General features: G+C 40.7%; 2 protein-coding genes across 2 annotated transcripts; both read left to right on the top strand.

Annotated features, from left to right (window-relative positions):
• Positions 1-2,171: 2,171 nt before the first annotated feature.
• On the top strand, positions 2,172-10,244 carry LOC131347598 (uncharacterized). Its single transcript, XM_058381761.1, has 6 exons — positions 2,172-2,572; positions 3,119-3,454; positions 3,551-3,775; positions 8,974-9,309; positions 9,399-9,614; positions 10,033-10,244. Exons 1-6 carry the CDS (start codon positions 2,515-2,517, stop codon positions 10,242-10,244), a joined length of 1,383 nt encoding a protein of 460 aa, XP_058237744.1. The 5' UTR covers positions 2,172-2,514.
• Positions 10,245-18,702: 8,458 nt separating this feature from the next.
• LOC131347667 (B-cell receptor CD22-like) lies at positions 18,703-20,411 on the top strand (the record flags this gene model as incomplete). Its single annotated transcript, XM_058381961.1, has 5 exons — positions 18,703-18,943; positions 19,304-19,397; positions 19,515-19,545; positions 19,659-19,736; positions 19,978-20,411. Coding segments are annotated over 5 exons (495 nt in total), but the record flags the coding sequence as incomplete, so codon positions are not given.
• Between the last annotated feature and the right edge of the window lie 2,100 nt (positions 20,412-22,511).

The raw sequence follows: 22,511 nt of genomic DNA, 5'->3' as shown, positions 1-22,511 counted from the left end.
CATCTTTGAAATATTGCCAAGCTTGGGAACATTTTATCTGTATCTGATGCAGAAACGTTAGTTCATGCATTCATGACCTCCAGACTGGACTATTGTAATGCATTACTAGGTGGTTGTCCTGCATCTTCAGTAAACAAGCTACAGTTAGTCCAGAATGCAGCCGCCAGAGTTCTTACCAGATCAAGAAAATATGATCATATAACCCCAATATTATCATCCCTGCACTGGCTACCTGTTTCACCAAACTTAGAATTGACTATAAACTAGAACTACTTACTTTCAAGGCTCTAAATGGTTTAGCTCCCACGTATCTAGCCAGTCTTCTAACACGTTACAATCCACCACGCTCTTTAAGATCACAAAACTCCGGACTTCTGGTAGTTCCCAGAATATCAAAGTCTACAAAAGGGGGTAGAGCATTTTCGTACTTAGCTCCTAAACTTTGGAATAGCCTTCCTGTTTAAACGTAGACTAAAGACTTATCTCTTTAGCCTGGCATACATTTAACACATCCCATAACCTTGTACTCCAGTACATCTGATTAAATGCAAATTATCATCTAGTGCTGCTAATATTATGAACAGCAGCTATGCTAATTCTGTTCCACTTGTTTCCCTTCTTCTACCCATCCCGACGCATACAGAGACTGTGCCAGGTCCAGTGGCATCCAGAGATGGACCAGCTCCAGCCAGGTTCTGCTTTGTGAGGATTGGGGTATTCAAAGCAATGCTGCCAACCTTATGTGGATGACAGCAACCTCCTTATTAATTTACATAACATTCTACACATGCTGTATCGGCATCACACAATTGACTATACATAAATGCACAATATAGTCACACTCTCCACTGTCACCCAAATGAGGATGGGTTCCCTTTTGAGTCTGGTTCCTCTCAAGGTTTCTTCCTCATACCATCTAAGGGAGTTTTCCCTTGCCACAGTCGCCTCAGTCACCTCAGGCTTGCTCACTAGGGATAACATCTAGGACTGTTTGTTTATATGTTTGTTGTTTTCTTATGTTGTTTCTTATGTGAAGCTGCTTTGAGACAATGCTCTTTGGTGAGTATTGGTGTACTACTTGGTGTGTATGAAACAACGTGTAGGAGAAATATGGGACAAACCATCTTCCTTATTGAATCTACAAGGGATGCAGTGATTTATTTTTCAATACATGACAATCCTATAGTATAACGGAAGGATGGCAACCCTATTTGGTTTCTAGGGTGTTGCTAAGTGGATCCTATGCTAACTTAGTTGGTTGCTAGGGTATTCAAGTGGTTTGCTAGCATATTGCTGGTTGGTTGCTATGATATTTCATGTATACATTTACTTTTCTGGCATTTGACAGACCTTATCCAGAGTGACATACAGTGTAGAGAACAGTGTAGATGTATACCTACCTCTCACCCTGAGAGATGGTGGGACCAGTGGAGCAGTGCTAGTGGATCAGAGGGAGCGAGGTGCAGAGCGAGGAGTAATAAGAGCTTTGTGGTAAAAAGGAGCTGGGCCATTCTTGGCTTTGTAGGCAAGCATCAGTGTTTTGAATTTGATGCAGCTACCGCAAGCCAGTGGAGGAGAGCAGCAGTGGGGTGGTGTGTGAGAACTTAGGTTGGTTGAAAACAAGTCACACAGCTGCATTTTGGATCATTTGTAGAGGATGAATTGTGTTCAGAGGTAGACCTGCCAGTAGAGAGCTGCATGCTGCATGCTACTTATGGTATTGCTAGGTGGATGCTGTGCTATCTCAGTGGTTGTTGTGTTAACCAAATTGTAACCAAGTGGTTTGCTAGCATGTTGCTGGTTGTTTGATATGATATTTCAGGTTCTTTTTATGGTGTTGCTAGCTGGTTGCTATGCTAACCAAGGTGGTTGTTAGGGTGTTGGTAGGTGGTTCCCTTGATATTCCAACATTAATTCCGATCTTTCCCAAAAGCACAGGATCACTATTTGTATAGTATATAACTAGCCTGTCTCATACTCTGTATATTGTGGTCTTTATTTAATTTTTCTCTATAACACTGTTTGTAAATTAAATGTATAGTGTAGTTATTTTATGTCTGTACTTTTGAGGGTCACCACAAAATTTATAAAAACATACTTTGCCTATAAATCTGATAATTCCTGTATAATTTCCTGGATCTAAGAAGAACACTATGCTGTCTCTGCTGAAGGAAAATACTTAAGTTATAGAGACGAGTTTTTAAAGCACAAAATAACGGGCGCTAGTGTAAGAAAGGGCGTTCATCACACTGTTCTCGTTCATTGAAAAGGAAGAGAGTAAGCTAAATTCGGGAGGTGTCATGACACAATGCGCTTCTCAACTTCCCTCTCTTTACTGTTAGAGTCATAAAGAAGCTCACAACTGCTTACAAGTACAGTACGAGTGAAGGAGGAACAGGCTGATTAAGACCGTTAATATTCATTATAAGATCGATTCATTTTGTATTTATGAGGATATTTTTGGTGTAAATTCTACACGTGGTGGATCTTCGAGTGTCAGCTGTCTGAAGGCTGATGTTTTCCAGAATGTTGAGAAATATTACAGTAGCAGCGATCCTCATGTTACTGACAGGTAAACTTTTCCCATATTTCATCTCTCTCTCCTGTTTTACTGTGCTGTTGTGTTTCTACTGCAATAATTCAGAAAAAGTTCTCCACATGTCTGTGTGTTTGGAAATATTTTATAAATTTGACACGATTTGGGTGTAGAGAAGAACATTTGTAGGATGTTGGAGAGTAAAACAAAGAAAATGGATTAGTGCAAATGTTTTTGTAACATAAATATATCAAATCATTATATTATGTTTACATGATCACATCACTACATTTGGTTATGAATCTGTTATATAATGCATTCATGTCTGGCAGCTTTCTTTTTCTGTGTGAGTGAATTTGTACTGTAAATTCTCTTATCTGGAATGGGCGTTTTCAAACTAAGTTCTGTTTTTATTGTTGTTTTCACATGTTCTTTGTTCACTCGCTATGTGTGTCTGAGAATAGCAGCATCAGAGTACACTGTGGTTACAGTCTTGCTGGTCAGTGCACAAGTTATTACTTTATGTTATGTAACTCATTTTACTTTGTGCTTCTGGTGTGTGTGTGTGTGTGTGTGTTACAGGAGTTCAGACTCAGCACAGTGTAACTCTCTCCTCTCAGAGTCTCTGTGTTGTTACTGGATCTACAGTAAAAATCCCCTGTAGTTTTACAAAACCTGATCAGTCCACAGTCACAGAGAGAGAGTGGTATCGAGTCCAGAGCTCTGAAGGAGAACCACGAGACCTGAACAACGATCCAGAATACTCAGGACGAGTGTCTGTAAGCACCTGGTGGTCTGACTGTGAGCTGACAGTGAGGAATGTGAGAGTGAGTGACTCTGGAGTTTATAACTTTAGATTTAAAACACAGAGCAGTGACTGGATATCAGCATCATCTGGAGTACAACTGACTGTTACAGGTAACACACACACACACACACACACAAACACACACTTTATTGTAGTATACTTTGATTTGTAGTATGTATTTACAGTGATTTGATACATAATTGTAGACTTGCAGGTGAAGGTGGATCCTAACACTGTGGGACAGAGAGAAGTAAAAGTGACCTGTAGCGCCACCTGCAGACTCAACACACACATTATCTACTGGTACAGGAATGGTGATTACCTCAAATACACAAATGACTCCACCATTGTTCTTGACTCCACCAGTGGATCTGATAAAGGCAGCTACTCCTGTAAGGTGTTTGGGACTGAACACCGCTCTCCTCCAGTGTGTAAGTGTCAAATCTGTCCCTCAGCATCCAACTGAAACCAGTAACTCATATTACAGTCATTAAAAATATCATGATTTACTCAAAGCATTGTTTCTGAAATGGAGACTTAATTTCATTATTTTTAATGCTTAAAATCAGTGATGTGATGGTGTGTATCATTTAATGCTTAAATTAATGATTTATTAAATAATTAAATATTAACTCTGTTAATAATGATGGGGAATTTGTAATTTACACTGAACTGCCCTCATTCTCCACCAGTATGAGAAACTGTCTGATCAGCTCAGAGTGAGAAATGTTGCAAATTTAATATTTCCACGGTTGATTCTATTCGTCCAGTGATAAATTGAACATAGTTTATTTATTAATTCTGCATGGGATGTTACCTCCGTGGCCACTGGCGATAAAATCTGAAATCTAGTGAAAACGCTATATTAAGAGCACAATAACAGGACACTTTCCCTTAATCAGTGATGTGACTTCGTTAATACATGAAACTAAACTAACACAAACACACACAAACGTCAACAAAGAAGGGTTTTGAATAGATAGATAGATAGATAGATAGATAGATAGATAGATAGATAGATAGATAGATAGATAGATAGATAGATAGATAGATAGATAGATAGATAGATAGATAGATACTTTATTCACAGAATACAGGGAAATTCACAGTTTCCAGCAGTATCCACAAACACAGGTAATAGATAAAATAGGAAGGAATATAACAAAAATACTAAAATACCCAAATTAGGGTACAAAAATATAACAAAAAAATATATCAAATAATAAAAACATAAAATATTACCAAATATAGCAGAATATAACAATATAACAAAATATAGCAAAAAAAAAAAAAACTAAAATACCCAAATTAGGGTAAAAAAATATAACAAAAAATATATCAAATAACAAAATATAAAACATAAAATATAGCTGCAAGCAGCAATGACGGGCCCTCGCACTATGGGCCATCACTACATGGTGCCATTGCCGCCCAGGCGCACCAGACACAGTGAGCACAGTGGGTACATGCATTAAAAGGGGAAATACCAAAAGGACAAGAGTGACAATTTGGGTGTACTGAAAGTGATCACAGCAAAGTCCACTGAAGGTAAAACGAAAACTGACTTTCCTTCTAAACTATATAAGGACAAAAGGGACAGTTTGGGTGTAATGAAATAGATCATAGCAATGTCCAAAGGGACAATGACTCTCACTCTAAAACTATATTACTATATCAGTTTATTTATTTATATATATATATATATAGAGAGAGAGAGAGAGAGAGAGAGTCACCCAGAAAAATGTATACACATGTATACATTTGTATGCAATGTATACAGATTTATACAATGTATACACATTTCAGAATTTAAGAAATTTTTAATACAAAAATTTGTATAAATATTGTATTACTAAATTTATTGCTATACATTATAGATTGATTTATATGATGATGATATTATTAATATTATACTAATATTATTTACATCATACTATTTTTCTTTTCCTGAAGTGTATATACATTTTTTGGTTGACTCTGTATATATGAATTGTAAAAATGAAGCAATATTGTAAAAAAAAATAAAATAATGGGATAAGAGCCTCTAGGTATATATTCACAATATCAGAGTATTGTGTTATATATTCACAATATCACAAATTCCTTCACAGTTTCACATCAGCCATGTCCTGACATTATTCTGACTGATTTTCAACCAAATCAGGTGAAAGTAAGGGAAAACTAAAAGTGACACACTTCCTGCTGCCAGTTGGTGGCACTATGACTGACACTGACAGTAGTCATGTCCATGTGATCAGCTTTCTTCTCTTAACATAAAATTGAGGTTTGATGTACATCACACAATATACACCAAAGTTATTAGCCACTTCCTGTTTCCTTTTATTCGCCATATGTTTAAGGGCTCCTCACGGCTGAACCGTTTGAGATATGAAAAATCCCTTATCAACTTTAGAACTTTAGATGTCTTCAGATCGTATTCGACCCTGTTTGGTCAAAATCATACAAATCCCCTAGGAGGAGTATATCAAATTCCATTGGGTGCATTTTTCAAACATCCCAAAATAACTGACTTCCTGTTAAGCAGATCCCATGACAGGTGGATGAACGTCATTTAGCTCAATGAGAACTAAATGTATACCAGCTCTCATGCATATATGTTCAAGGGAAGATGAGCTGTGCAGCTATATTTCTGACAAAGTTCCAGGGGGCATTGTGACAGCCCTGTGCCACACCCGGGGACCAGCCACACTGTCCTTTCTCATAAACATTTGCACTCTCTATGTGAAATATTTTGGAACATTAGGCCTTTCCACTCGTAAGATATGAGAAGATTCATTTTCTACTATTATGTTCTCATGTAAATCGTAACACGATTCAAGGTATCAAAAATTCCTTCACAGTTTCACATCAGCCATGTCTTGACATTATTCTGACTGATTTTGAACCAAATCAGGTGAAAGTAAGGGAGAAAATATTAGAGATTTCAAAAAGTGACACACTTCCTGCTGCCAGTTGCCGAGACTCATAGTTGTCATATCAGTGTGATCAGCTATCAATGCTTAACATAATCCTAAGGTTTCATGTAGATCACTTAATATACACAGAAGTTATTAGCCACTTCCTGTTTCATTTTATTCGCCATAAGTTTAAGGGCTTCTCACGGCTGAACAGTTTGAGATATCAAAAATCCCTCATCAATTTTGCATTATCAATGTCTTGAGATCATATTAGCCTGGGTTTGGTGGCGGTTGTATCAATGTCTTGAGATCATTTTAGCCTGGGTTTGGTGGCGGTTGTATCAATGTCTTGAGATCATATTAGCCTGGGTTTGGTGGCGGTTGTATCAATGTCTTGAGATCATATTAGCCTGGGTTTGGTGGCGGTTGTATCAATGTCTTGAGATCATATTAGCCTGGGTTTGGTGGCGGTTGTATCAATTCCCTAGGAGGAGTATTTCAAATTTCATTGGGTGCGTTTTGCAAACAACTCAAAATAACTCACTTCCTGTGGATTAGACTTAATGACAAGTACCAAGTTGTACATGGATACATGCAAGTGTGTATCAGCTATGCAGCAAGATGTTCCAGGGGGCGCTGGAACGGGTGTGTGCCACGCCCAGGGCCGAGCCACGGTGACGTCCTAATGGCCGCAGATTTTCAATCTGTCTGCTGATTTTCAAGAGTTTTTGAGCATGTTAAGGGGTCCAAAATGCCCTGAAAGGTTGAAAAAAAAACCCCCAAAAAAAACATAAATTCTAATGGAAACAATAGGGCTTCTGCACCTACGGTGCAAGGCCTCTGGATCAAATATATAAATATAAAATATCAAATAACAAAATATAAAATATTACAAAATATAGTATAATATAACAATATAAGAAAATATAGCAGAAAAATACTAAATACAGAGATTTAGGAATAAATAGGGAGAATGAGATGAAAAACAAGATAAGTAATGTGCAAAACAAGTGTTTAAGGTTACAGACCTATTCGATGTGCAAAAACTGTTATGTGCAAAAACTGCGTGTTTATGAGTCCTGTGCAAATCTCAGTTTATTGAGAGTCATGTATAAACCGGAGTGTATTGTGTGTAGTGTGTAGTATGTGTTTTATTGTACAGTCCAATACAGAGAGAAGAGTAGTGTCAGCACTGACTCCTCCCACCCTGTGTGGAATTAAAGAGTCGCATGGCATGGGGGAGGAACGACCTCCTCAGTCTGTCAGTGGAGCAGGGCAATGACAGCAACCTGTCACTTAAGCTGCTTCTCTGTCTGGAGATGATGTTGTACAATGGATGCAGTGGATTGTCCATGATGGACAGGAGCCTGCTCAGCGCCCTCTTCTCTGCCACTGATGTCAGGCTTTCCAGTTCTGAGCCTACAATCGAGCCCACCTTCCTCACCAGCTTGTCCAGACGTGAGGTGTCCTTCTTCTTTATGCTGCCTCCCCAGCACACTGCCGCATAGAAGAGGATGAATGCATGTTTTTATCAATGTATGGTATACCTCAAACTATGAAGTGAATGAACCATCAACCATTAATTTAAGCTTCTGTTAGTTCTTTAGTACGGTTTTAAACTTAACTGTGTTTAAGTTCACCAGTTCAGGATTTCTAGAGGTTCTGTAATTGTGTTTGCATGGTCTCTTTGGATGGGGAAATCTGTCATTGCTTTGTTTGACTGGTAGGTCTCCAGGTGAATTTGTTGGTAGACTGGACAGCTTTTGAGTTGTATTTCAGGAGACTACTCAGGATGGTGAATGAAGTGAAAGTGCTTGAAGAGTGAAGAGGTGGTTTATGGCGGGTCAAAGGCTGGAGTCTGAGTCTTTGTGTGAACCAATCTTACTGTGTAGTCAAGTCCCTGGCTTGATTTGCTGACTCAGTTCAACCCCTGTTGCATCAGTATCATACTGTTTTAATCCTTTCTGGCTTGTCCAACCCCAAAATGTTTTCTCCTGGTAAATGTTGTCATAGTGCAGGATATATTCTCTGCATATGACATTAATTAGCATATTAATTACATGGTTACATGGATTCACACTTTTTCTGAAGTTTTTGAAAAATTTTGTTATAATGTAATGAAATGCTTTCATCATTCAGGAAATCATTCAACAAATGCAAACATACCAAACAAGACATATAGCGGTTGTTAATACACTGATAACATGACAAATGTAACACATGCTGTATAATCAAACAGTGGCAGCAAATGCTAGCTATGAGCACAATGGTTACAAAATAAAGCAGAATAATGGATGTAAATAAGTGATTGCATTAGTTACTGTATCATTTTTATTGTCAGTATCATTTTAGACTGTCTAGAGTGTTCTGATGTGTTTGTTTAAAGTGTATATCTGTGTAATGTATGAATAGTGTTAAGAGCATGGGCAATTGTGTATGCCTGCAAGAATGAACAAAGAGTGAGGAGCTGTTGTACAAAACAATACAAATTTTTCTACAGAAGCCCATAAAGTCCTTTTTTTCTCCTGGTCTCGTGAAAAGTTCTTTCTAAAGAGAGTAAAAGATCAAAACTAATTTGTTGTTATTTTTTTAAATTTTTTTATTTTTTACATTTTTGTCATGTCTGTTAGATTGCTATAAACTCACATGCAAATCATGCTTTAATTTTCTTTCTTTCTTTCTTAATCTAAAATTAATTTTGTGTGTTTCAGGTGTTTTTGATGAGAAGAGCTGCTGGAGTGTAACTTATTCCACTCAGACTGTCTGCTCTCTGATTGGCTCATCAGTGGACCTACACAGTTATTACACCTTCCCTAATAATCACAAGGTTACTGAAGTGTTGTGGTTCATTAAAAAACTTGAGGATGTGAGAGAAGATGAGGAGTATCAGGGTCGAGTGCAGTACACACAGAGCTCCCAGAATGACTGTAGTCTGAGAATCACTAACCTGAGAGAGAGAGACGCTCAAACATACAGGTTCAGATTCTACACTGATGATTCTACAGGAAAATACACCAGCGAACCTGGAGTCACTCTGTCTGTCACAGGTAATGTCACACTACTATACATTTATTTACCTACATTTACACAGATGAAGTAAATGAAAGTAATTATGAACCTAATTTAATATTTGCAGATCTGAAGGTTACAGTATCAGACTCGTATATCTGGATGAAGAAGCTGAGCTGCATCACTACCTGCACTCTGTCTAACAACCCCACTTACATCTGGTACAAGAACGGACAGCGTGTTACTGACCAGGACAGAAATGAACTGTATTTAAGTAGTTGGAATGCAGGCAGCTATTCCTGTGCTGTAAAAGAACATGAGGAGCTTCGCTCTCCTGCTGTCTGTAAGAACTTTTTTAAACATTTGAGGCATGGCTTTCAGATGCATGTGGATAGCACCTCATATCAAATAATTGTTTTAATTTTCAGTGTAAATTTTAAATCTAAATATAGATCTTAATCATAAATGTTCCAAAACAAATTGCTTTACCCTCTCAGAGTGTCACAACACACCAGGAATGGAGACCGGAGCAAAGCAGGTGAGTAAATGTGCACTTTTTTGTGCAGCAAAAACTCAGTGTAGAGAAGGTGAGGTAAATGAAACATAACTTAAACAGTCTTATCTGGTTCGCACTAAGATGAACACCGTCAATAAGTTCTACAATCTTATTATCCAAGCTCTTATCTGCCCAAGATTGGCAGTGTGGCAGTAGCACGCAGTGGCCACTCCGGACCAAAGTTGGTGCTGTTGTCCTGTGATAGCCCGACTTTCACGGCATATGGACACCAGATACAACGGTGTTCATGTGTACGACCACCAGACACTACTAAGTTATGGAAATCGTGCACCAGCCAATGTGCATGATGACCTACGGAGAAAGCTTCGTGATCTCGGCTTGCTACGGAGACCAGGTCCCAAGCCCTCGGCGTTGCCTGATGCCGGTGGCCAGAAGAGGAGTCGACAGAAGCGGTGAGCGAGAAAGCAGAAGCGTGGCAGGTGTCCGTGCTAGGCTAAAAATAAACCCTAGCCGACCGGCACTTCCCTCCATACTTCAATCCATACTTCATCAAATGTCTGCTCCCTGGATAATAAACTGTGAGTACAGAGACTGCTGCGTTTTTGTTTTTACGGAGACGTGGCTTGGATGCCGCCATTCAGCTAGCCAGGCTCACTGTGTTTCGTGCCGACAGGAATGCAGCTCTGTGCGGTAAGACTTGCGGTGGCGGTGTGTGTGTTTACATCAACACAGAATGGTGCAAGGACTTGTGCTTGTGTCTGGAGTTTGTGACTGTTAGATGCAGACCTTTTTATTTACCCCGGGAATTCCCCACCACTTTCATTTTCGGAGTGTACATTCGACCCAGTGCTAATTCTAAGGAGGCTCTTTGTGAGCTCTACGGAGCTATTAGCGAGCTGCAGAATGCCCACCCCAATGGACTGTTTAATATCGCCGGAGATTTCAGCCATGCAAATCTCAAGTCTGTTCTCCCTAAATTCCATCAGCATGTGGACTTGAGACTTGAGAGGGGTGAACACGCTGGATGTTCTTTACACAAACATTCCCGGTGCGTATCGTGCGGAGCCCCGTCCCCACCTCGGCTACTTAGACCACATCTCTGTTATGTTGATTCCAGCCTACAGACCACTCGTCAGATGCACCAAACCGGTTCTGAAACAGGTTAAAACCTGGTCAGCAGGAGCCCTTTCTGCTCTTCAGGACTGTTTTGAGTGCACTGATGGGACATGTTCAGGGAGGCTGCAACCAATGGCGACACCACAGACTTGGAGGAATACATGTCATCAGTGACCAGCTACATTGGAAAGTGCATCGATGACATGACCATCTCCAAGTCCATCAACACACGATCAAATCAGAAGCCGTGGATGACCGCAAAGGTGCGTGTGCTGCTAAAATCCAGAGACTCTGCCTTCAGAGCTGGAGACAAGGACGCCCTAAGAACAGCACAGGCCAAACTGTCTCAAGGCATCAAGGAGGCAAAGCATGCACACTCCCAGAGAATCCATGGCCACTTCCAGATCAGCAGTAACACTCTGCGCATGTGGCAAGGCATCCAGTCCATCACCAACTACAGGGCAGCTCCACCAGCCTGTGACAGTGATGCCTCCCTTCTAGATGTGCTGAACAGCTTCTACGCTTGCTTTGAAGCACAAAATGACATGACAATGAGGAAGACCATCCCTTCTCCAGAGGACCAGGTGCTCTGTCTCACCACAGCCGATGTGAGCAAAACTCTACACAGAGTTAACCCATGGAAGTCTGCTGGACCAGACAACATTCCTGGCAGAGTGCTCAGGGAATGTTCAGAACAGCTAACAAATATCTTACAGACACCTTCAACATCTCCCTGAGCAGCGCAATTGTCCCAATGTGCCTAAAGTCCACCACCATCATCCCTGTGCCGAAGAAGTCTCCAGTGCCCTGTCTCAATGACTATCATCCCGTTGCACTCACACCCATCATCATGAAGTGCTTCGAGAGGCTCGTCATGAGACACATCAAGAACCTGCTGCCGCCTTCACTTGACCCCATGTAGTTTGCGTATCGTCCAAATTGCTCCACAGACGATGCCATCACCACAACCCTCCATCTAGCCCTCACACACCTGGACAATAAAGACACTTACCTATGAATGCTGTTCATTGACTTCAGTTCAGCATTTAACACGATCATTCCTCAGCTTCTGATCGAGAAGCTGAGTCTGCTGGGCCTGAACACCTCCCTTGCAATTGGATCCTGGATTTCCTGATTGACTTCAGTCAGTCCAGATCGGGAACAGCACCTCCAGCACCACCACACTGAGCACTGGAGCTCCTCAGGGCTGTGTGCTCAATCCACTGCTGTTCAATCTGCTGACACATGACTGTGCAGCAATGCACAGATCCAACCACATCATCAAGTTCACCAATGACATGACCATGGTGGGTCTCATCAGCAAGAACGATTAGTCAGCATACAGAGAGGAGGTGCAACAGCTAACAGCCTGGTGTAAAGCCAACCACCTCTCCCTGAACATGGAGAAAACGAAAGAGATGGTTGTTGACTTCAGGAGAGCACAGAGTGACAATTCTCCACTGAACATCGATGGGTCCATCGTGGAGATCGTCAAGAGCACCAAATTCCTTGGTGTTCACCTGGTGGAGGACCTCACCTGGTCACTAAACACTGGCTCCATCACTAAGAAAGCCCAGCAGCATCTGTACTTTCTGCGAAGGCTGAGGAAGGCTCATCTTCCACCTCCCATCCTGACCACCTACATGGTCTACAGAGGGACCATCGAGAGCATCCTAAGCAGTGTCACTTTACATCACACTTTACACTTTACATTGATCATGTTTACATGTAACTTTAATAGTTGCACTCACTGTCAACACTATTCGTTTGCACAGAGTTGGGGTTATATGTCCTGTTTGTCTGCACTGTCTTGTCATCCTGTGCACTTCTGTTGTATGTCTAGTTTCTAAAGATTGCACCTTAAGTATAGTTTAGCTTTATCTCTATGTTTAGCTCTATGTTTGTCTGCATCACCTGTACTTTGTCTTTGTTGTTTTGTAGCACCTTTGGTCTAGGAGGATCCTTGTTTCATTTCACTGTGTACTGCATCAACTATATATGGTTGAAGTGACAATAAATTCCTTGACTTTGACATTTGACTTTGAGAAGAGAAGAGTGCAGCAGGAGTAGCAAATAGTATTCCACAGGAAGACAGACATGAAGAATGTTTACAGCACACACAAGGTTAATACCAGCTGCTGACTCTAAAGCTTCATTCACACTACAGGATTTTGAGCCAGATTTAAGCCCGATTTGCAAATTAACGAGCTCGCCGACAGATCGGTCTGTGATCGTGGGAAAATCAGCGGGTGATCAGCGCTCGGCAATCTTTATGTGTGAACTACTCAATGACGCATCAAAGAGGCTCGCTGACGTGTCGCTGACACCTTGCAGACAAAATCCAGATATCTGGCATGTTAAATATCTGGGACGGTCGGCCGACTTGACATCACGCCAATGAGAGAGCAAGTCAACAGAGTTGAGGTCACCAGAAGAAAAGCAGCAGCAGCAACATGGCTTCAAAAATAGTGTGGACACAACATTTATTTTAATAAATTAACATTTATTTAGAGGTAGACTCCTGCCGATGTCCATTTTCAAAACAAACCTCTACCGAAAGTCTCACGTCATTTCCGGATCCACCTGTCGCGTGTGTTTTTGTGACAAAACATGGTTTGGGGACAGCGTTGAGTGACAAGAGTTGTTGTCAGATGGTGTGATGTGTGACCCCCTCTTGTGGATCATTTACAAAGCGTTGCGTAGTGTGAACACCACAAGGACAAAAAGACATACAGTGAAGTCATGTAGTCTGAACAGCAAAGCGATCTGCCGACGGTTAAAGTCTTGTAGTCTTAGAGTTAAAGTCTTAAGGTGTGAGTGTGCTTTAAAGTGTTCAGGTGATTAGGTGCAGGTGTAGGTGCTCAGTATTCTGGTGATTGGGGGCGTGGATGAGTGGCTGTGGTCAGAGTGTCTGTGACACAGTGTGCATTGTAAGAAAACACTGATGGCATTTTGGTCTGATTTAAAAACAAGCTGCTGTTGCCAAGATCATGTTTTAACAAATAAATGAAAAAATATATATATTTCAACATTTATTGTTTCAACAAATGTGCTATGTCAAAGGAAATATTTAAATGTTGAGAGTGTAGATCTATCTCCAATATACAAAACATTTTTTTCTTTATTTTTATTCTTTATTATTTTTAAGTCCAGGAAAGTCCCTTTTTTCCAGTATACAGTGGTTCAGAAGTGCAAAACAAAATAACAAATCAGAAAACAAAATAACAAATCAAAAAACACAATATGGAATTCTTACCGCTGATTGGACGAGTCTGTCGAGATCTGTCACTCAACATATACAAGAGTCATGTAATGGCTCGCCTGAAACAGAATCAACAGGCAAAAACGTGTTTGAGAATGTAGCAAATATCAGGAAACTGGGAAAGCAATCACTAGAAGCAAACAAATCTGACAAACATGAGACTAGAGCGAAACGGTAATCAAACAGGCAGAATATCATTCACATAAATCCAAATCAAAAACAAAAGTCTTGGTATGTATACGAGGGGACAATACTTTGTGTAGCACAATGTGTGTGCTGCTTGTATGTCCGTGGGGAAACCAGGAAGTGTCATTCATGGGTGTCTCAATATTCGGGAGAGGGCACCCTCTGGTGTTCTGAATTTTGATAGGACATTATAGACAGTGAGTAGTCCTTTGAGGGGAAATAATTTGCACGCCTTAAAGAAGCAGTCGATAATGACCATAAAGGTGGTGAATCCATGAGAATCAGGCAGGTCTGTCAGGAAGTCAGTAGACAGGTGAGACCAGGGTCGACAGGGAATGGGTAGAGGTCCTAATAACCCCTCTGGTAGCTGGCTGCTAGTACGGAACTGGGCACATATTGCACATGTTTTTTACATATTCCTCGACATCATGAGCAAGTGAGTGCCACCAAAACTTGTGCTGTATCAGCTGGGCAGTACAGTGAATACCAGGATGGCCGGAGCTGGGAGATTCATGGGTCCATTGTATGACATGGTGGTGAAGCAAGGTCGGCGCATATAGCTTGGGCAGGTCACTGGTGGAGGTTCTACAGTGTGGGCTTGCTGGATTTCTTCCACCAGGTTCCACTGGACAGGAGCCAGGATGACTGAGAGTGGAGAATGGGTTCAGGGAAAGGAAGAGGATTTCTGGTTTCATATTGCTGGGACAGAGCACCAGCTTTTCCATTCTTAGAACTGGGACGATAGGTGAAAGAGAATCAAAAACAAGTAAAGAACAGGGCCCACCAAGCTTGGCGGGGGTTCATGCACTTGGCCCCTTGGAGGTACTCTGAGTTATGATGATCAGTAAGGACTAGGAAAGGGTGGCTCCCTCCAGCCAATGTCACCATTCCTCTAGAGCAGCCTTCATGGATGACAGTTCATGGTTGCCCACGTCATAGTTGCCCTCAGCCACCGTTAATTTCCTTAAGAAGTATGCACAGGGATGGAGCTTACCCTGGTCACCATGACGCTGGGACAAAACGGCGCCTATTCCACAACTAGATGCATTTACTTCCACTACAAATCGGAGATCGGGGTCGGGGTGTCGGAGAATAGGGGCCATGGTGAAACTGTGCTTGAGTGAGGTGAATACTTCTCTGGCTTGGTCCATACAGGCTAGTCTCTTGGGTTTCCCCTTAAGTAGTGATGTTAAGGGGCTGGCTATAGTGCTATAGTTGCGAATGAACCGTCTATAAAAATTGGCGAAGTGTAAAAAGCTCTGTAGCTCTTTGAAAGTGGTGAGATCAGGCCAGGAAGTGAAAGCTTGTACTTTGCTTTGATCCATTTCCACTTCTTCCTGTGAGAGTACATATCCTAGAAACATAATATTCTTGCAGTGGAATTCACACTTTTCGAGTTTCACGTACAGATTATGTTCCAGAAGGCGGGAGAGCACCGTGCGGACATGACATATGTGGTCCTCAAGGGAGGCAGGGTAGATGAGGATGTCGTCTACATAAGCAATGACATATTGGTTGAGCATATCCTTGAACACCTCATTTATGAGGGACTGGAACACAGCTGATGCATTGGTTAGTATGTATGGCATGATCGTGCGCTCCATAAATCCAACTTAGTGAAATTTTTTGGCCTCCTGTAGTTGTTCAAGAGAGGCCGGCATTAGTGGTAGTGGGTAGGGGTAGGGGATCCTTATAGCATTCAAACCCCTATAGTCAATGCATGGATGGAAAATCCTGCAGCTGAAGGGGAGGTTGAGGGGTGGATGTATCCGGCGGTGAGAGCCTCCTCAATATGCTTTTCCATCGCCTTGCTTTCCGGAAGGGAGAGAAGGTAAATGTGGTTCTTAGGTGGCATGGCATTAGGTAGTAAATCTGTGGCGCAATCCCAGGAACGGTGTAGAGTAGTAGAGTAGCTCTTCTTTTATGGAATGCCTCTTGAGGATCGTGGTATTCCTTAGGAAGAGTCACTAGGGTGGCAGCGTTTCAATTCCCCCTCCTTCCATGATACATGGGGGGTCATGTTGCTGCAGCCATGGGAAACCCAATGTAATGGGGTTATCAGGAGAGGAAATGAGGTAAAATGCCAGTTTTACTTGGTGAAATAGTCCTATTTGTAACTCCAACTGCATAGTTTGGCATGTGAGGTATCCCTCCCCTATAGGTTGATTGTTGATGGCCATCACGTGTAAGTTAGGAGTGCACGAGATGGTGGGGAGGCGTAATTCCTCTACAAGACTTCTGTCAATGAGGTTTATAGCTGCTCCGAAATCTATTAATGCTAAGACAGGGAAATCTTCGTGAGCATAGTGTAACAAGGCAGTCAGGGATATTTTAGAAACAAGACAATTCTTCCCTGTGATGTGGCTGGTTTTTCAGGGCATCGGTAAACCCGGTGGCCGGGTTGTTCACAGTAGTAGCACAGCTGTTGTTGGGTACAGCACTGACACTCCTCCTCTGATACACGGGCTTGTCTGAGTTGCATGGGTTTGGGACCCTCCTCTCCCTGGCTTAGAAAATCGGTGTGGTGATGAAAAACAGGGCGGACGTGTGTTTGAGTGAAGCTAGCGCCTGAGATTGTCCAATTGGATAGCTGTGGATATGTACGGAGAGACCATTACATTAGTGTCCCGGCAGGCCATCTCTGCATGGAGAGCTGGATTAAGGCCCTCCCGAAATACAGCCAACAGGGCTGGTTCAGAGCCTTGACTTAATTTCAGCAATTGAACAGAAACATCTTTTCCTCCCGCTGGATATTCAAATACCTCGTGAATCAATCCCACGAAGTACACAGCTGAGGTTTTAGCTTGCGGATCCAAATCCAACACTGCTGAAGCCCAGTCTAGTGCTTTCCCCATAAGGAGTGACAACATGAATGCGCTCCTGGTGGTATCTGTCCCGTAGAGTTCGGGCTGATGGGCGAAAAAGTTGTCACATTGAAGAAGGAAACCGCGGCAACGATCAGCAGAACCGTCAAACTTTTCAGGCAGGGCCATGCGAGGTAACTCACTGCGTGGTGGTGGCGTGGGAGCAGGAGGTGCGTCCTGGTTCTGAGCCTGCTGTTGTAGTTGCTTGTTTCCATGTAGTGCCTCGACTTCCGCTTGATAAGCATGGATGATAGTTCCTGATGTCATACGGCAGTTTGTAAATCCGCTTGATTCATCTGAGGTGAAGAATCCTGTAATGACTCACCTTAGGCGGAAGGTGTAGAATCCATAAGCAGATTCATTGAAACAGAATCAGCAGGCAAATACGTGGTTGAGAAAGTAGCTAATAATCAGGAAACCGGGAAAGCAATCACTAGAAGCAAACAAATCTAGAGATAAACGGTAATCAAACAGGCAGAATATCATTCACATATATCCAAATCCAAAACAAAAGGCTTGGTATGTCAACAAGGGGATGATACTTCGCATAGCACAATGTGTGCGCGCTGCTTATATATCTGTGAGAAAATCTAGAAGTATGATTCGTGGCTGTCTTAATATTCGGGAGAGGGAACTCTCTCTGGTGTTCTGAATTTTGACAAACGTGACAAGTCATGCTTTAGTTTTCTTTCTTTCTTTTTTATTTTAAAACTAATTTTGTGTGTTTCAGGTGTTTTTGATGAGAAGAGCTGCTGGAGTGTAACTTATTCCACTCAGACTGTCTGCTCTCTGATTGGCTCATCAGTGGACATACACAGTTATTACACCTTCCCTAATAATTACAAGGTTACAGAAGTGTTGTGGTTCATTAAAGAACTTGAGGATGTGAGAGAGGATGAGGAGTATCAGGGTCGAGTGCAGTACACACAGAGCTCCCAGAATGACTGTAGTCTGAGAATCACTAACCTGAGAGAGAGAGACGCTCAAACATACAGGTTCAGATTCTACACTGATGATCCTACAGGAAAATACAGAGGAAAACCTGGAGTCACTCTGTCTGTCACAGGTAATGTCACACTACTGTGCATTTACATGACAAAGTTAAGATGAATCACATGAAACCAGTTTATCCTTTGCAGATCTGAAGGTTACAGTATCAGACTCAGGTAGTGGACAAATCAAGCTGAACTGTAACACCACCTGCACTCTGTCTAACAACCCCACTTACATCTGGTACAAGAACGGACAGCGTGTGTCTGAGTGTAAATCTGCCTCCTGTAGCTGCAGTCGGTGGTGTGGTCAGTTACAGCTGTGCTGTTGAAGGTCATGACAGTCTCCTCTCTCCTCCAGTGTGTGAGTGTGGATTTTACTCTCCTCAATCAGAGTCCATCTACCTCTCTATCAAACACTGATCCTGAACACACAGCAGCTGATTCAGGTGTTTTATTTCTAACCAGATTCCCCTACAAACACCAGAGCAGTGGTTCTTCCCTCTGGAGACACAGTGGAGGGAGATTCAGTGACTCTGAGCTGTAGCAGTGATGCAAACCCTCCTGTTCTCACCTACTCCTGGTTTAAGCAGAGTGCAGCTGCAGACACACTGCTGACAACAGGCCAGAATTACAGCATCAGCAACATCAGCTCCCAGGACAGTGGACTGTACTACTGCACTGCTCACCACCAGCTGGGAAACCACACCTCTACACCAACACTCCTGGATGTGTTAGGTAAGTGTTCTGTCTGCTAAATAAATCACAGGTTTATATTATTGCACTCGCACAACCCTGTCACTACTCAGTTACTGTTAGCACCCTGAAGTTTATTATTTTCATATAACAGCATTTTTCCTGAGTGTTTTATAAGTGAGTAAAACTTCAGTGGTGGTGTTTACTGATGTACTGTGTAAATGGACTAAACCGATTAGAAAAAAGAGCTAATACTGGATGAAATATAAACACAGATTTCAACGACTGAAGGATTTTTTTTAAACATTTACTAGGATTTGATTCATTCAGATTATGCTTGTTTAAAAATTGTTTATTTTTCACAGTTAAAAGTTTTGTTCTAAAAGCTTTTCTTTATCTCAGCTGAGGTGTGGAAGCTGCATGCTGTATGGGGAGCTGCTGCTCCACTCGTTCCTGCTCTGCTTCTCTCTCTTATTATCGCTGTCCTGTATGTTAAGTGAGTATTTTTTTATATTCCTTAAGTTACCATGATCATAATCCAGTAATAAAAATTAGCTGAATTAAGTAGAAAAAGATTTGAACAGCCTGGTTTTAATATCCTTTGTGTGAACAGGAAGAAGAAAAGAGCAGAGAGAGACACTCAGGTACTGAGAGACATTTTCTCTTTATGTCTTTATCATCATGAAGCTCTACATAAAGTTCCTATAAATCTGTTATTGAATAAAAACTAAAGAGGTTTTCTCTTCATCTCTCTCAGTGTGTTCCAACGCCTGGAGATGATACATACACAGCACTGAACCTCATGACTGTGTCCCCGGAATATGACACACTGCAAGTAAGTATACAGTCTTTCTACCTGTGTGTGTGTGTGTGTGTGTGTTAGCAAGACTGACACTAGATGCTAGAATTTACTGAGACTAGATTATGTGTCCTCCTAAGCAGTGGCAAAGCCCACTGTCACTGCCACCTCTCTTTGATTGATCTTTAATCTCTGCTTAGCTTGATCCAGATGTTTTGGATTTATCCCAGTAGAAGTGTTTATTACAGAGTGTAATGAGATTTTTTTTCCATTTCAGAATGTGGCTTCAGTAAAGAGAAGAACTCCAGAACTGGAGAATGATCACTAACAGCTGAGTTTGGTGACTTTACATTCAGCATCATGACCAGCACAGGAAGGATGCTCAGGCTGAGAGTTTTAGGATTAGACTTAAACAGTATTAACTCATTTCTGTCTTTAGTAATTGTCATTTATTTATGTTATTCAGGCTCCTTTTGTTTATCTGTTTTCTTTTGTACATTTAATAATTTTATACACACACATACATATATAACATGTGTATTGGCCTGAAGAAATCCTGAATATTTTCTACTATATCCTGCTTTCTCTCATCGTCTCTCTTCTTTCACTTGATCTGTTAAAGCACCGAATACCGACCTCCATCAAGATCGATTATAATATGTCGGATCTGTTACTGTAAAATCTTTAAAATGTTAATGTTTACAAGAATAAATTGAGCTTATAAGCATTTACATTGTGTTTTATTTTTAATTTAATTTTATTTGTAGAGGTTCTTCAAAAGGCAGTATAAATCTCTTATATCTTTTAAATCACATATAGAGAACAATCCTGCAATCCTGGTTACATGAAAAGTGCAAATAAAAAAATTAAGTAGAAATACAAAATAAATAATAAACATAATTTATTGCCCTAATAAAGGACATGAAATCATGCAAAAAACAATTTATTCCATCTTTAATCACAATATAAGAATTTTAAAATGTATACAGTAATCAGTATCAGTAGAGACTGAAACACGTTGAGCAGAAATCGATTCAATATAAAACAACTATATTAAAGTTACACATCACCAATACCACACACTATCATCTCATAATTATATTACTCTTCAAAATCACATTTTATTTGTCATATACACAACCACACACAGTATGACATGTAATGAAATAATTCTCCACAATCTGTGTCATAAAAACAAGAAAAAATATTATAAAAATAGTTACAATGAATACAGAAATAGAATTACCTGAACAGGTAAAGGGAAATGATATAAAAATCTAAATAAATATATATGAATATTGATGTGTGAACAGAACATTATGATTATTGTGTATAAAGTGTAGGTGTGTGTAACTGTGTGTGATATCTGTAATAGAGTTATTAGCTGCAGTCTCCTTCTCCGCTCTGCTCACGGTGTAAGACACAGCCTCGTACTCGTCCATGTTCCCGGTACCGAGGTGAAGTTAGTTTTAGGTTGGATATTCTCAGGGGTGTTCCTAGGATTTGAAAACATCAGGGGCTGAACCTAAAACATCAGGGGCTAATAGGGAGGGGGGGAAGCAAGAATAACACGTTTTGTAAGAGTATTTTATGTAATATTGTTTAATAATAAACACAAATGAACAGAAAGAGTATGCAACTTTAGAAAATTTCATTCAATCTTTTTGCTGACTCCTCCCATCATTTCAGAGTCTTGCTACTAAAAAAAGGAGTTAATTAAATTTATTACATTTTCTCTCTCATACAGATATACCATGCAATATTATCTCTTTTACAGCTTGTAGGTGAAGCAGTTCCGTGTAGATCCTTTATTATTATTATTATTTTACAATAATCTATATTATACATGCGCCTCTTGTTTCACTTAGGGACTGTCAATAAATTACTAATTGAATGTCACAAAACTTAGGAGATTTCTCCTTTTACCCAATGACTTCAAGCCTAGGCAAAATTGTACTACTACAACAGACAAATAAGACACACCTCTTTTGAGATAATAAGACAAATAAGACACACCTCTTTTGCATTTTGAGTGTTCCTTATAATTTATATTAATATTTGTATGGAAAAATTAATGTTTTGTCAATAGCTTCCACTCCAAACCTAAGCAGAATCGGATCTCCTAACGCTATATATAAATTTCAAATGCATCATGTAAAGTGAGAATAGGCCTATTCTGTTTCCTCTAAAAAAGGTGGCTAAGTGTAGTGGTACACATGGGTCAGGTTTGATAATGATGTAGCCCATTATTTAACCCACCAGCTACTGATCCGTTATTAATAAGTGTTAATTTTCATGACTCGGACCACCTGATCCGCGAACATAACAGCAGTCTCTAGACTCTAGAATAAATGAGTATATAAGAAAAAAGACATACAGTTGTATGTTAATGGGATATAAATTAGATTAAAAAGTGGTTTGTCTTATTTGTCTCTTGTACTAAAACAATTCTTTTTAGGTTCGTTGTCACGTGGAACGGAAACTATAGAAAAAAACTCCTGAGTTTTGTTTTATTCAAATGGTAATTTATTGACGGTCCCTAAGTGTCAGGTCGCTGATTGTCTGTTGAATATCTAACCTAAAACTTCGGTGTTCCCGGTGGCGAGTCACGATTTACAATCAGCGATGAGTAATCTCAGAGCATCACGGATAGTTTTATCCTCAGTGGACTTCTGGTTGGAAAATGTTCTCATGATGGTTCTGTGAACTATATCGTTTATCAATTTCCCCAATAAATCGCACAACCTCTTCCGTAAACACTGCGACGTCATCAGGTCTGCGACTGAACACAATCCATGCAGCTTCATCTAG

The sequence above is a fragment of the Hemibagrus wyckioides genome, linkage group LG27 (genome assembly GCF_019097595.1).
Source record: "Hemibagrus wyckioides isolate EC202008001 linkage group LG27, SWU_Hwy_1.0, whole genome shotgun sequence".
Lineage (NCBI taxonomy): Eukaryota > Metazoa > Chordata > Actinopteri > Siluriformes > Bagridae > Hemibagrus > Hemibagrus wyckioides.
This window is presented reverse-complemented; position numbering and strand designations above follow the sequence as displayed.

Excerpts from the sequence above, each read along its gene's own strand:
- LOC131347598 (XM_058381761.1), top strand. The coding sequence starts at position 2,515 with ATGTTTTCCAGAATGTTGAGAAATATTACAGTAGCAGCGATCCTCATG. Across the intron at positions 2,573-3,118 it reads GATCCTCATGTTACTGACAG|GAGTTCAGACTCAGCACAGT; the intron begins GTAAACTTTTCC and ends TGTGTGTTACAG. Across the intron at positions 9,615-10,032 it reads GCTTCGCTCTCCTGCTGTCT|CCCGACTTTCACGGCATATG; the intron begins GTAAGAACTTTT and ends GTCCTGTGATAG.